This window comes from Pholcus phalangioides, unplaced genomic scaffold (genome assembly GCF_987345545.1).
Source record: "Pholcus phalangioides strain wild (caught in Gottingen) unplaced genomic scaffold, Ppha-v1.0 ptg000024l_1, whole genome shotgun sequence".
Classification (NCBI taxonomy): Eukaryota; Metazoa; Arthropoda; class Arachnida; order Araneae; family Pholcidae; genus Pholcus; species Pholcus phalangioides.
In genome coordinates this window covers 20,195,891-20,210,924 of record NW_028301616.1, presented here as the reverse complement: position 1 = coordinate 20,210,924, position 15,034 = coordinate 20,195,891, and the positions used below count along the sequence as shown (strand labels likewise).

General features: G+C 42.2%; 1 protein-coding gene across 7 annotated transcripts in view; it reads right to left on the bottom strand.

The window, feature by feature from the left end:
• LOC149068947 (glutamate receptor 2-like) overlaps positions 1-15,034 on the bottom strand; it is a 159,046-nt gene that overhangs the window by 19,943 nt on the left and 124,069 nt on the right. For 6 of the 7 annotated variants that reach the window (XM_089250309.1, XM_089250311.1, XM_089250310.1 and 3 more), the window contains 4 exons: positions 6,240-6,374; positions 5,858-6,103; positions 5,500-5,741; positions 3,919-4,083 (listed from right to left, as the gene is read on the bottom strand). In XM_089250309.1, the coding sequence (XP_089106435.1) occupies positions 3,919-4,083; positions 5,500-5,741; positions 5,858-6,103; positions 6,240-6,374 (788 nt within the window). Of the gene's footprint in view, positions 1-3,918; positions 4,084-5,499; positions 5,742-5,857; positions 6,104-6,239; positions 6,375-9,253; positions 9,645-15,034 lie in introns of those variants that run through there. The other variant, XM_089250315.1, reaches the window with a different exon arrangement.

Below are 15,034 nucleotides of genomic sequence, written 5' to 3'. Positions count from 1 at the left end.
TTTGACGTCATGAACTTTGATTTGCATATGAAGTTTTCTTCTTCCGTTTCCTGCTAGGCTTTAAATTATGGATGATTCATTTTATGTTACTTATCGGTATTCATCTTTGCGTCATTTTGTTAAAACCATGTGCTCCCCTAATTGTTTTGAGCAGTGTAGCTCATATAACAGTTGTTGAAGGTATTAACGTGTCAAAACCTTCAAATGGAGGTACATATAACTGGCTACACCTCATAATGAAACATGTCGCCCATATTTGAACCTTCTCCCTCTGCAAGTAAAAATATCTTTACTGAGAAATTGAATTTTCTGTATGTTAATGCCGAAACGAATATTTGGAAAGAAAAGTGATTTGGGAATCGAACCCGGCCTCTTTGCATACCGGGCAAGAGTGCGATAACCAATACACCAGAGAGACACTTTTCAATTCTTTATAACACGCATTATTAGAGTGAATCTAATTGAAAAGCCTGTCTTGCAGCTTGAAATGGGGGTGAGATTATGCCACCTGGGCTGAGAACGGGACATTCTTTAGTGGCTTGTTAGGAAAGCCATTACTTTTCCCGATTAGCAGTGGTACGCTGATAAAAAATGAATAACTTCAATAACAAGCCCCTAGAGGGCACTTGTTTGCTGAATCCCAGGATGGCGCATTTTCACCTCTCAGATGGCATAATCTCATTTACGGTAATGGTTAGCGCACTTGCCCGGTATGCAAGGGGGTGGGGGAGACCCGGTTTCGATTCCCGGTGAATACAAAAAACAATTTTCTTTCCAAATGTTCATCTGGGGCCATTCAAATATTACGTCAGCAGATTTTTAGCCATTTTTGGACCCCCCCACCCCCGCAACCTTCATACCCCTCCCTTCCTCCCTCGTCACCAGAAGTCAGCAAATACGAACCCCCCCCCCCGCGATGCTGACGTAATACTTGAATGACCCCTTTCGGCATAACATCCAGGAAATTCGATTTCTCGGTATATATTTCGGGCCGAAAGCAATATCTCTTAATGAAAATATCTTTGTTTCCGATTCGTCATCCACTGCCGCTACCACATCACGTAGCCTCTTTCTTGGTCATCTTGCCGTCAATAGTCCCCCCCCCCCACCCACCCAATAGGGACCGACAGTTTCATTTCATTTATTAGATCACATATTGATACATCATATTTTGGCATCCATTTTGCACATACAAATACAAAGGCCACAACCGGCAAAATGCTTGAATTGTACACCTTGAAAATTTCCACGCTCGTCGGATTCGTCGCTCTTGATCAATTCGTAACGGCGACAATTTTTTTATTTAGTGATCGATCATTTTCAATATCAAAGTGTGAATCCGCAGTATCGATACCATTCAAATACCAACAAGACTGACGCAGCAAACGAATACCGTTAACATAACAATGCCTAAAAAAATTTAATGTTAGAAATTGTTTCGCGCGAACATTAAAAACAATCCTCACCTAGAATAACACATTTCATGCTCTGAATGTTACGCTACGTGCGTTATATTTGATTTATTTAGGCGTTAACTCGTGATGACAATTGAAATCGACATTTTTCTTCTGGAATTTCTCACACACAGATAGAAAGTTGTTGAATATACATTAGAGAGGGGGGGGGGGGAAATATCTTGTCATAATGGAATCTTCCATGAATTGTGTTTTTATATTTTCTCTTCCTTTCCCAGAGCTTTTTTATATCCGTGCGACGTTATGTTTCCTGCGCGAAAGTTATTTGACATAAATATTTGCGTGCATATCCGAAAAACTTCGTATAAAAGAGCGCGGAGAGTCACATAAAGCATCACTTTATCACCAGCAGTGGTTTTTATAACTCAATCTCTACCTGCTCTTATTAAGTGAATATGGTCGGATTTGCATCCTTGGTCGCAGTCGTCTTGTGTGCGGTGGTTGAAAGTGCGTCCGTCGCCAAATCGGGTGTGAATCCCATCACGAGTGGCGTAACTAGTGGCTCACAAACGGCGAACGTCTCCCGACAAGAATCTTCGAGACGTGCCCGGGAATTCACCGAGGATTTCATAATCACTCCTTACACCATGAACAGGTACGACGGAAGTGATAACAACGACGATCGCAAGAAAGGCTGGTACCAGGAGCCGCCGACCAACGATGGCGATTACGGTTCGGAAAGTACTGACAGCAGCGGTCCCGTCGCCAACCCTATCAAGGGATACCAGCCGAGTGGACTCGAGGCTCTGTGGATGATGAAAGCCATGAAGCAGATGCCGCAGCAGGCCACGAAACAACCGGCCAAGGATAACACTCCGTCCTCGAGCAGCGGAGGGATCCTGTCAAAGTTCGTCGACGATCCCATCAAAGCGATGCTCACCATCACCCTACCGCTGTCCCTGATCCTCGCATCCGTTCTTCCGTCCCTGATCACTTTCTTCATGAACAAGAACTCCAACGGCACCCAACCCATCATCACGACCGCAACTGCAGGTGCCGCAGCGCGTGGCGTCTTCCTACGCAATCTGGACGTCCAGCAGAGTCCCCTTCTCCAGCATGGACCGGCAGTTTTGGCATCCGTCGCCAGGATCGGTGCCAAGGGACTCAGCGATCCCGATTGCATGATGAAGATCTTCTGCGAGCTCGTGGACAGGAAAGCCGGCGACACCACCAAGAGATCCAGGCACCAACAAACCATCGCCGAGAGGGTCTTGCGTCTCGTCGCACCGTACGCCGGCGATTCGTGGCTGAAGTCCTTGAAGGTGAAGGACCTGGTGAAGTTCGTCGACGAGGGCAAGTGCGCGAACGTCAAGTGTTCCCACAACGAGGGCAACAGAAAAGTCTAGTTGGACAGTGAATAAGAATATCATCCTTGCTAGGATTCCCTTCCTTGTTTCGACAATTGATGGACAGTGTGCCAAATTGTGGAATGGTGTATACACTATAAAGTTCAGCGTTTCTCAACCTCTCTGAAAACAAGGACCAGAAAATGTCTAAAAAAATTTGATGGACCACTTGCATCCCGTATTACGGGACATTCCTGTAATTTTCGTTGCTCCAATTTTTTTTTATACATTTGTCTCGTTTTTCCAACGATACTTATTTGAATTTGTGATATTTACCAAAGTCGTAAAAACACAGCGTTTTCATAATATAATTATTTTTTCTGATAATTATGGTAAAAATTATAAATATTTATCTGACATATTTGTCACGTTAAACGTTTTGTCCTCAATTTTTTTTTTTTTTGAAATTTCAATAAAGACTGGGGCGATTGTGCCTACTTCTGACAATGTTTCTGATGACAATTGGCGATGTCCCGTATATTTTATCGATTATCATTTAAGATCCCCCACACAATTTACCGAATTGTATTTTTCTCACTGAAATATGCTCATCAGTACATCTGAATGCATTTGAATATTTTTTTCGAGAAATGCATTCTTGTTTATTGCGATTTGTAGCAGCACTTTATTCCCCACACCCTTCAGCAATTTTAGAAGTAATTAGCAAATTGCATTTGAGATTTTTTTAAAAATTTCAATTTTTTGGCATAATTCAGCGATATCCCGTATTTAGGATCGCAATTTCATGCATTCTCCTGGATCATGTAAAGTTAGCCTAAGTATGAAGGTTTTTATTTGAACATATAAATTATGGATAATTACTACTATCGATTATAACAGATGAATAATTTCATCGAGTCATCCTGCGGACCATAGGTTGAGAAACACTGCTTAAATAATTATTCATCTGGAGAACACCCCCATTGTTATATAAACGAGTGTTGTTTTTTCTCCCGTGGTATTTGATTTATACTATGTATTAAATATGATTAATGATATAATGTCATGAAACATCTACTTTGAGGTTTTAATAAAATTTTACTAAAAAGATAGTGTATAGTATCTCAGTGCAATGATTGCGTGATTTATGTACTCACCGGTATGGTTTTAACCGTGAAGCTCCTTCTCCTGAATGCCTGCAAGGTATTCCACCTGTTCTCTAGATCCAGGTACGAAGGGTTCTTGGCGTTGCCGAGAGATAATTTGGTGATTATGAACGATCCTTGAGCCTCGTACCTGCTGCCTTCTTCGACGATTCCTACCTGAAAATTGAGGAGGAAACGGGGGGTTGTTTGAGATCGTGGTTGATTCGAATAAAATAATAATTTACGCGGGAGAAAAGGGTGTTCAAAACATTCTCGGCATAGGGGGTGATAGACTTGGAAGGAAAGTCTGGGGGGGGGCATGCTTATTATTGCTGGGGGGCACAATGATGATGCAAATTCATATATACACACATACGAGTACATTAGATCTGCCCACTCAACTTTTGACGCCGCCCCCCTCCCTTATCTCCGCACATGGTTTCCGGATTTGGTTCAACTACTTGAAGGAAGCTTGAACACTTGATGTCCCAAGCTATGATATTTTGAACTTTCAATAGCAGTGATGACATCAAGAAAATGCCCTACCATTCTTTTCCTGTATTATCTTTGACCTATTAGTGCAGAGATTTATTTTTCCCTGGGGACGAATCATGGGAAAACAAAAGAATTTTGTACAATGATTTGTTGTGGTTTGAAAAAAAACGAAAAGGTTAAAAAGGTTTCATAAAACCTCGAAAATGTTTTTTGAAACCTTTCTCAGTATTCCCGAGGCCACCAATCGTGGAGACTATCCCGTTTTATAGTTTCCATGTATTTCTCGGACTCCGGGGTGGGGGGGGGGGACTTTGTATCATGGCAAAGTACGCATTGCAACTCTTGCTGTGGATTTCGTGAGAGTGAAATCAGAGGCAGATTCTTTCCCATAAGCCGTACGTGATGTCACAAAACCTGATCGCTACTCACTTTAGCTTTTCCTCGAGTTGCGGAGAAAGGTGATTTCCCTCACCAGGCTCCTAGCTAATAACATCCCCAAAGAAGTATAGAAGGAACATTCTCCAAAACATGGTGGGATGGATTTTTCTCAGCCCAATACATCAACTACAGCGAAAGGTAGGGTCGTTTCTCCAGTGGTGTATATGGTAGAGCACTTGCCCGGATTGCAAGAAGACCCTGGTTCGATTCTCGGTGTGAGCCTACCACCACTACTACTACTACTAAACCCCACATGCACCTCGTCCACATTCCTCTGCGGAACTTCTAACGAATTGGTACATGTTGTGAACCTATGGGCAGTTTGTTTCGTTGTAATGCTTGTTATGTATAGTGCTGCCATCTGCCATCTATTTTTCAAATTATGAGTATCTCGGTGGAGAGACACGATGATTTTTGTTTTTTCATTCTTTATGGGTTCACTTCGGCATAATATATAGAAAAAGTCCATTTCTCCATTTCAAAGTTCATATTCTGAAGAGCACCTTCAAGAAAAAATGTGACCGAAATCACATACAGTGAGTTGAATACAGTAAGTGCTAAATTATGGAAGGTACTTACCTTCCATAATTTAGCGGCATCCAAGAACTTTTTGGAACTTTTTATGTAGAAACGAGTGGTTATGAAATCTAAAGCGCCTACCGGGTCGGTGATGATGAAGTGGAACGATCTTTCCAAGCCGGTCCCGTACGAAAGAGTGGATATGATCTTGTCGACTAAATGCTCTTTGGTCGAAAGCAAGACGCCTTCCTCAGAGTTACCGTCACCCGGTCGGAGCCATTGGAGGAACCTCTGGGCTTCCTCACCGCTCGAAACCCTCCACACCGCCTCCACTTCGATCCGATGATCGCTTGCATCTAGGATGCTCTCCAGCATGTTCGGTCCTGTGAAAAAAAGATAAAGAAAAGCTTCCAATGTTAGATTTTAGAGCTATTGCTGTGAAATCGATTGCAACTAGGTTTCCGTCAAATGCGTCAGAACGACACGGACAACTACCCACCTTCGTCATTGTCGTAGAAAAAGATGAACGACTTCCACTCGTAGTGCTGCATGAGATCAGCGACAGCCTTGGCGGAATTCGGCATCATGGACAGCTGGAGGTTGGAGGCCCCGAAGAGCCTGTTCGGTGCGCGCGTCGTGATTATAGGCAAGTGGAAACGCGACGAGTACGACTGGAGTATCCGATATTCCATGTACGGTGTTCCAGACACGATGACGTGGGAACCAATTTGAAGCAGTGCGCACGCTGCACAGACAAGGAAAGGTAACAAAACAAAACAAAACAAAAAAAATCAATGTCAAAGTGACTCAACGATAACGTTTACTTCACAAAATCGATGGAATGGTATCGTTAGGTATCGGAAATTACGTCTAGAACGTACTTGCTTTGGTTACCTGGCGAGACCCCCACCAAGGCACGTCCTGGACGTTAGGATGCAGCAAGATCCTGCTATCATTCGATGACCAAAATCTTAGGTTGTTCTGCCTCGAGTCATCCTCTGGTCCACTTATTATGCCTGCGGAAAATCGTACAATACTTAATGGTAGAAATGGCGATACCCGAAGACACCAATCAACTTTAGTGATAAACATTTTTTCTTCCTTTCAACCGTTTAAAATAAAACCTGTAAGTTTGGACCCCACTGGAGATCTCCTCGCTGAATGAAACCGGCCATAATCCTTTAGGGGCCGTTCAAGTATTACGTCATCATCGAGGGGGGGGGGGGTTCCGATTTGCTGACTTTTGGTGACAAAGGGAGGGGGTTGGATGATGCTTACGTCATCAACTGCCCTTTATGAAAATATGAAATATTTTTAATGGCATCTTACTCGGTGCGCCAAAAACGAGAAAAACCTTTCGATAGTTTGTGGGCACTTGAAGTAACATTCCCCCCTATTGATAAGTGCCCTACAGAGCCACCTTAGTGATCTCTAAATGTTTCGCGGATCCAAATAATCTGGGAATGTGTCCGGGCCGCTTAAGTGCTCTGGAAATGTGCCACGCATCACTCAAGTGAGCCGCGGATCACTTAAATAATCTGAGAATGTGCCGCGGTTAACTTGAGTGACGTAGAACCGCACTGGGGGCCACTTAAGAGCTCTAAAACTACGTCCAGTCACTCAAGGGATCTCTAAATGTGTTACGGATGGCTTAAGTGTTCTGGAACTGTGTCCCGGGTCATATAAGAGTGATCTGAAAATGTGGCACGGGCCGCTTAAATGTTCTGTAATTGTGCCACGGACACAAGCGATCTGTAAAAATGTGCCGCTCAGTTCATTTTTACAAAATTAGGTTTGAGGGGAGGGCAGGTTGCATCGGATAACCCCTAGGGCCATATTTGGTCCACGGGCAAAGGGCTTTTATCGATTTATCATTATATGGTTTAGCGGGTGGGTCGCGATGAATTTATTAAAGATAAATTTTGAGTTTATAGCCTTCAAATAACATTGAAATTAACAGAAATCGATTATAATAACATATAAAGGTATTGTCTTTCGAAATTTCAAATTGAAGAAAATATTTTTTTGCATTAAAAAAATAAATTTTTGATCGTCGGGGGGCACGAGTCCCCCCCCCCATGCATCCCCGTCTACGTCTCTGGTCCCATCAATATGCGTTAGGATTCAGAGTGGCAGAGCTGATGACGAGGTGGGGGAGGAGGGGGTCAGAGTTTTGCTAACTTTTGCTGACAAGGGGAGGGGTCGAATATGGCTAAAAATTTGCTTGCGTAATACTTGAACGGCCCCCTTAGCACAATACTGATCCTCTCTAACCTTCTCTTGATTTTATTACGTTTCAAAAATAACCCCTGTAAATGCGTAGAAGGCTGTCGTACCCCATAGAAATGCATAGAAGTATTGTGTACCCACTAGAAATGTGTTATGTGCGTGCGATTACGTACCCTTTAATGCGTAGGAGGTTTCCTCACACCTAGAAATGCGTACAGCGTGTTTTTATTCCCGGTCATCCGAACGAAGTTCGAGTTCAACTAGAAAATCGTAGAGGAAGGAGGCTAATGTGCCTCCAGAAATGCACGCGAGGCTTATATTGCTTTTCCCTTCCATAGAAATGCATAAGAGTTGAGCTCTTTCCTTAACATGCATATAAAGTCTGCTTACGCCTAGAAAACGTGAGACGCGTATAACCGCCGAATTGCATGGAAGACAATCGCCCTGAACCCTTTCACTGGCATAACAAAAATCACTAAACTCCTCTGTAAAATGCCATATCTTCTTAACCCGTCCAATGTTTCCGACGTAATATTACGTCGGAAGTTCTATGGAATATAAACACCATTCTTTCGCTTGTCAATTGTGTGTTTCGATTTGAGATAAGAAAGTATTTAATCGACTCCTAGAATTTTTTCTATGAGTGGATAAAAACCCGTTTTTATCCACTCATCCTAGATCACTGTTTCCAACACAAGATCACATTTCCAATTTTGGTCAATTTCTGCATGGGGGAAGAAAAAATACATACATTTCATTCAAAGAAGTAGCGAGAAAAAAAAAAACATTTGGGGCAGTGTTTGCCAAAACGCATCATCTAGATGAGTGATTCACGCATCAAAATTCAGTTTCACCTTTCCCCCCCCCCCTCCAAATTTCATCGAGGAGTGAAAATATCTGCTGAAATACCCTTAAAATTTTTGAGAGGAGTGAAATTACTCTTCAAAATTATTTCTTCGGATAACACTGATTGCAGGGGTTAAAATGAAGTAGGCGTGTCTTCCGATTTTCAGCAGCTGCAAAGCGAAGAGGATGACAAAAATGTGCTTCGTCGAGAGAAATAAGATTTACAAAATATATGAGAGTATTTTGTGAAATAATAAGGTTTTTCCTCTTGACCGTATAAATGTGGCCTCTCCTACTGAAGGGTTTTTCCCTAAAAGACGTAGGCGTTTTTTAAGACGTTCTTGCGTATTTCTAGAAATGCGTTGAAGACATGCGCACTGCTTGGCCGGTGTAGAAGGTTTGCGTATCCCTAGAAATGCGTACGAAGCTTCCAGTGCGTCTCCCTAGGATTGTGTAGAAGCTGTACTACCGCTCCGGGAAATCCGTGCGAGATTGACTTGCCTAGTAAAAAAAACGGCTTGCGTGTTCTTTAAAAGACTTGCATATCGCGTAATAGGTTTCCACAACTCTAGAAATACGAAATGCGGCTTGCTTATTTCTAGAATTCCATGGTCAGCCTACTCATACGCTAGTTTATTGTGTCAAAACTAAAGCTCTAAATTTTTTTTATACTTTCCGCCATTACTGATTATTTTTCACGTTATCCCTTATGGCCTCTAACGTTATAACCCATATGGGGGGAGGCGAAACATATATTATAACGTTTCAATCATTATCATTAAAGATTCTAATTTTACATAACTGAGAAATTCGGACTCACCCACGAACACGTTACTGACCGCCGTCGCCGAAACGACCGAAAACGAAGTGACGACCGCGACGATGAAGAGTGATGATCTCATGACCAAGAAACACATGGCAACTATCACTTATTATGATCAAAATTTTTCTTCCAGAAACAAATTCCGTCACGATTCGAGCTCAACGGTGACCAAAATGTGGTCATAGACGGACGAAAGTGATGCTAAAATGTGCTAATTATAATAGAATATCATCGTGGTCAAGAACTAAACAACACCCTCTTGTATGTCCTCTTTAATGTTATATATCTTGGGTGGTAGCGGTAATATCGTCGCCCGCAAATAGGATTGATTGCAATAGCGATAGGGAGAGTTGGCGATCTTTAGCGTGCAATATTCCAGAGATAAATGGAGAAAGAGAAGAACATTCTTCAATCAACGTTCGAAAGCTCTTATCTCTTGCTAAATTTCTCGGATTAAAGAGAGGAAAAGAAGTGTTTTCTTCCATATTTTATACGAGGAGGGAGAGAATTAGAGCTTTTCTCTTTCTTTTTCAATCAACCTTTTGCGCGATGAGGTCATTCTGAAAGTTTCAAAACTATCAGTTAAGATGAAGATGCACGATCTTCGCTTCCACTGCTTTCCTATGGAAGAATCTCCTTCTTTTAAGAAACATTAAAAAAAATTTCATTCGCTTTTAAGCACTCAATTTTTTTTCTCATACACTATGGATATTTTTATACAGGGTGGGCAAAAAGTCCGTAGAAAGTTTAAAAATTCATAAAAACCGAAAAATCGTAGAAATAAAAAACGATTTGCAGGGTTAGCATCGCTAGGTCAATCATCGCTAGGTAGGAATTTCTTTAAGACAGGGAAAAAAAATAATAACTCACTAACAGCCGATAGGTGGCGCTGACCTACACAAGTCGAAGAAAAGATGCGCAAATAACGAAAAGAATACCTCCAAATCGTTTATTACAGCAGTATGTGCAGGCGAGTCACAAATCCAGCAACTGCAGAATGTAGCATGTCCAAACACACGGTTTACAATTGTGGATTAGGAGCGCAAGTTCTTATAACCGTCTCACTTGCATATTTCCATCGCCGTCGCTCATGCCAGCGCCACCTATCGGCTGTTTTTTAGTTATTTTACCCGTTCTTAAAAAAAATCCCGTGCCCTAGCGATGCTAACCCTGCAAACCGTTTATTATTTCGGTTATTTTTCCAGTTCTTATTCATTTTTAAAGTTTCTACGGACTTTTTGCCCACCCTGTATAATTTAACATGAGCATTTAGGATTTTAATTGTTGGTGTTTTTTTTAAATCGAGTTTTAACTTCAACAACATCCAAATTTTCCAAAAATCACCAAAATTTACTCATATTTTGCTCACATTTTACAAATACAGTCGAGTCCCGTTATAACGAACTCCAAGAAACCGGAGAAATCACTTTGTTAAAACGAAATTTCGTTATGAAGGAACTCTAGCTATTTGCATTGTTCCTACGTAAACTTATCTGGGGGATTAGAAAAATATTCGTTAAAACGAGATTTTCGCTATAACGATATTCGTTAAAACTGGATTCAACTGTATTTCTAGTACAGGTAGAACAAAAATTTGGAGATATTTAGACGCAGAAAATTTCATAGTTTATTTGTCTTTTTTTTTTTTGGAAAATTTGCTTTTTCTTCAGCTCTTTTCTTCAGCCATCTCGGGATATTTTTGGTTCATCTACAAAGATTTTCATTTGCAAAAAATCACCACTTTAGAGACCACTTTTTCCCGGTCGATAAGATGCTCGCCTAAAGTACCAAAGGATGTTTAGAGGTAGCGAGTTCGATACCCGGTTCGCGTCCTTGTCAGAAAACTTTCCTGACACAGGGGTACAACAAAAAACTTGACCCATCACCTCCTAGAGATAGAAGGCCTCTGCAGTGTTTGCCATAAACGTCAATTCAGACTACCTAGCAAGTTTGCCACACAGCATCGTATTTCGTTTCTTCTTATTTTGGCGTCGGATCTTCCTGATTGCCTCACAAAAGCCGCATAGTGATTGGATGTGGGGCATAGAAATCGCCAATTGTGAGCTCGATCATTTCTTTTCTTCACAACATTGATACTGGCGCGAGCAGGGAATTTTTTTTCCCTGAATATTCTGAGAGGGAAAATAGACGACTTACTGATGTCACAGGCAGAGAGTGCGGAGGCCTTCTATCTCTAGGAGATGATGCTTGACCGCAGCTAAAAATTGCTACCGCATGGAGTCCCCATCGAGGGGTTAGTGCAACAACCTCTCGATGAGTATAAAAAAACCAGCCTGCCGTTCGGAATCGGCAATAAATTGTAGGTCCCGGTCTAATTAGCCCTCGTGTGCAGAAAATGACCGATGTGTGACAAAAATGATCAAATGACCATTTTTTCCTTAAGTTCATAATCAGAGCAATAAAATACCTTCATGATTATCATTATGCTCTTCGTAAACATTCATCTGAGGATCTTCTAACGAAATGATGCACGTCGGAATGTGCTGTGTATGTGCAATGTATATAATGTGAAGTTCGCTCCTGAGAAATGCCTGTCATGAGTTTTAAGAAGTGCTTCTCCACATTTGTCTTCGAAACTGAGAAGCAAAGAACGTGGTAGGGGTTTTTGATTTTTTTAATGTGCTTGAATTATTAATGTTGCGTGACTGATTGATGTCTCGGGAGCCTTTATTGAATGAAAAATCGGGTGACGTCTCTGCCATAAAGTTGAAAAACCTCTGCGGGCAGTTGGGATCGAAACTGGGTCCTTGCAACAGTGTTTAGGCTTTCAAACTTCATATCCCCCTTCCAATGTCTTAAAAACCTTTCCTTCATATCCGGGAACGAGGAAAAAAAATCCATTTCTGCTTATTGAATTCATTTCTCATAGAGTTTATAGTGCACAAAATTTTCACGAATACGTTCACCGGTGAACTAACTCCCCGGATAGAGATCTCTGCCGTCAACTTCTCTCTTTTAAAGGTTCCACTTGATTTTAACCCCCAACACATACTGGCTTTTGGCAGCAAATTTGTTCGATCAGCGTTTGAAGTATCGGCGACGGATCTCAAAAACTGGTTTCCTTGTTCGCATGTTTGAAATGAAACGCAGTGGGGATTGTCGTTCCCTCTCCCCTATGCGCGTGACATCAGTATTGTGCAACATCTGTGTGGTGTGACATTAGTATTATCGCTACAGCCAATAGTTGTCCACAATGTTGTTTTTTTAACGATTAGAAGTTACTCTGAGCAGAAAACTGTTTTTTTCCCTTCTCGATGGATTTTTCAAGGAGTCTTACCCAGTGTGTGTGTGTGTGTACTTTTTTCTCTCCTCTTTTTCCTTATACACTGAAGAGCCAAAAAACCTGGTCCACCTGCCTAATATCGTGTAGGGCTCCCGCGAGCACACAGAAGTGCCGCAACACGACGTGGCATGGACTCGACTAATGTCTGAAGTAGTGCTGGAGGTAATTGACACCATGAATCCAGCAGGGCTGTCCATAAATCCGTAGGAGTAAGAGGGGGTGAAGATCTCTTCTGAACAGCACGTTGCAAGGCATCCCAGATATGTTCAATAATGTTCATGTCTGGGGATTTTGGTGGCCAGCGGAAGTGTCTAAAGTCAGAAGAGTGTTCCTGGAGCCACTTTGTAGCAATTCTGGACGTGTGGGGTGTCGCAGTGTCCTGCTGAAATTGTCCAAGTCCACAATGGACATGAATGGGTGCAGATGATCAGACAGGATGCTTACGTACCTGTCACCTGTCAGAGTCGTATCAGAGGTCCCATATCACGCCAACTGCACACGCCCCATACCATCACAGAGCCTCCACCAGCTTGAACAGTACCCTGTTGACATGTAGGGTCCAAGGATTCATGAGGTTGTCTCCATACCCGTACACGTCCATCAGCTCGAAGCAATTGGAACCGAGACTCGTCAGACCAGGCAACGTGTTTCCAGTCCTCAATAGTCCAATGCCGGTGTTGTCGGGCCCAGGCGAGGCGTAAAGCTTTGTGTCGTGCAGTCATCAAGGGTACACGAGTGGGCCTTCGGCTCCGAAAGCCCATATCGATGATGTTTCGTTGAATGGTTCGCACGCTGACACTTGTTGATGGCCCAGCATTGAAATCTGCAGCAATTTGCGGAAGGGTTGCACGTCTGTCACGTTTAATGATTCTCGTCACTCCCGTTCTTGCATGATCTTTTTCCGGCCGCAGCGATGTCGTAGATTTAATTTTTTACCGGATTCCCAATATTCACTCGTGAAATGGTCGTACGTGAAAATCCAAATTTCATCGCTACCTCGGAGATTCCCATCTCTCGTGCGCCGACTATAACACCACGTTAAAACTCACTTAAATCTCAATAACCTGCCATTGTAGCAGCTGTAACCGATCTAACAACTATGCCAGACACTTGTGTTATACAGGCGTTGCCGACCGCAGCGCCGTACTCTGATTGGTTCCATATCTCTTTATTTGCACACGCATGCCTGTGTACCAGTTTTTTTGGCTCTTCAGTTTATAGGTATGCATATAGTAGAAAGGTACATTGTACGTGGAGAGCAAAAAAAGCAAAAAAACAAACGACTTCTTTTCAGAAGAATCGTTTACATCGGAAATGAAAAACCCGGTTTCCTTCACTCCACAACGGGGAAAAATCACAAAGGATTACGGGAAAGGGGTCTGCATCACAAAAATCCTCATAGAACGGGGGTTTATTATATTTTCTCCTCTTCCCTACGATGGGAAAAAAGGCGTAAAGCGGGTATTGGAACTCCCAATGCTACCGCAATATTCTACATGTAAATGGGGCCTTCGTAAGAAAAGAAATGCAGAGTAGTCATTGGTGAAAATTCTTGGAGCGGGTTTTAAATCCGCTTCTTCTATTTCCTCTGTAAACGGAGCTATAGAGCCACAACAAAGGTTCGCGATGACGAAAAACGAGATAAAGAAAGCAGGGAGAGGTGGAACGTATTTCTTCCATTGGCGTTACGCCGAGATATCTTGTCCCTGACCGTTAAAGCATGCATTAAACGTAGACAATTTTTTCCCACCATTCTGCATTTAATTGTTGTTTTTTCATACCTAAATTTCTTTTTTCAAAGCTTTCGGTACTCTCCGCCACGTTTTATTCACCATCATTATTTCAAAATATAGAACACAGATGGCAGCACTAACAAGAACGCGAAACAAGCGCAACTATAGCAACATAAATACGTTACGACTATGCATATGCCTGCAATCACAAACGTTCTGACATGTACCGATTCGTTATAAATTCCGTAGAGGAATGTGTGCGAGGTGCATGTATACGGTTAAGTAGTAGTAGTAGTATTTCCCAACAAATCACCTACCATAGCCCCTCCTGCATGTAATTTTCTTCCCCCTTCCCCTCCCTACAAATACATTCCTGTCTGCGTACGCCATTTGAAAAAGTCTCTGCGCAGAGAGCAGGTACACATTCAACACGAAACTTACATGACATGAAAGCTTCAGGCATTCACCATTTCTATTTCAGAATATGGAAGATGATAGATAGATGATGTATAGATGGCAGATCGCAGCACTACACATAACAAGCATTACACAGAGACATACTTCACAACACGTACGCACGTATTCCGACATACACCGATGTTTTAGAATTTCCGCAGAGAAATATCAATGAGGTTTATTAACCTATAGATATGGCAGCAACATTTTTATTCTCTTCCTTTCAAATCGAGCACATTTCCGGTTTATGGCCATGGGGCAATTTACTACAGAACGAGTTGTGCC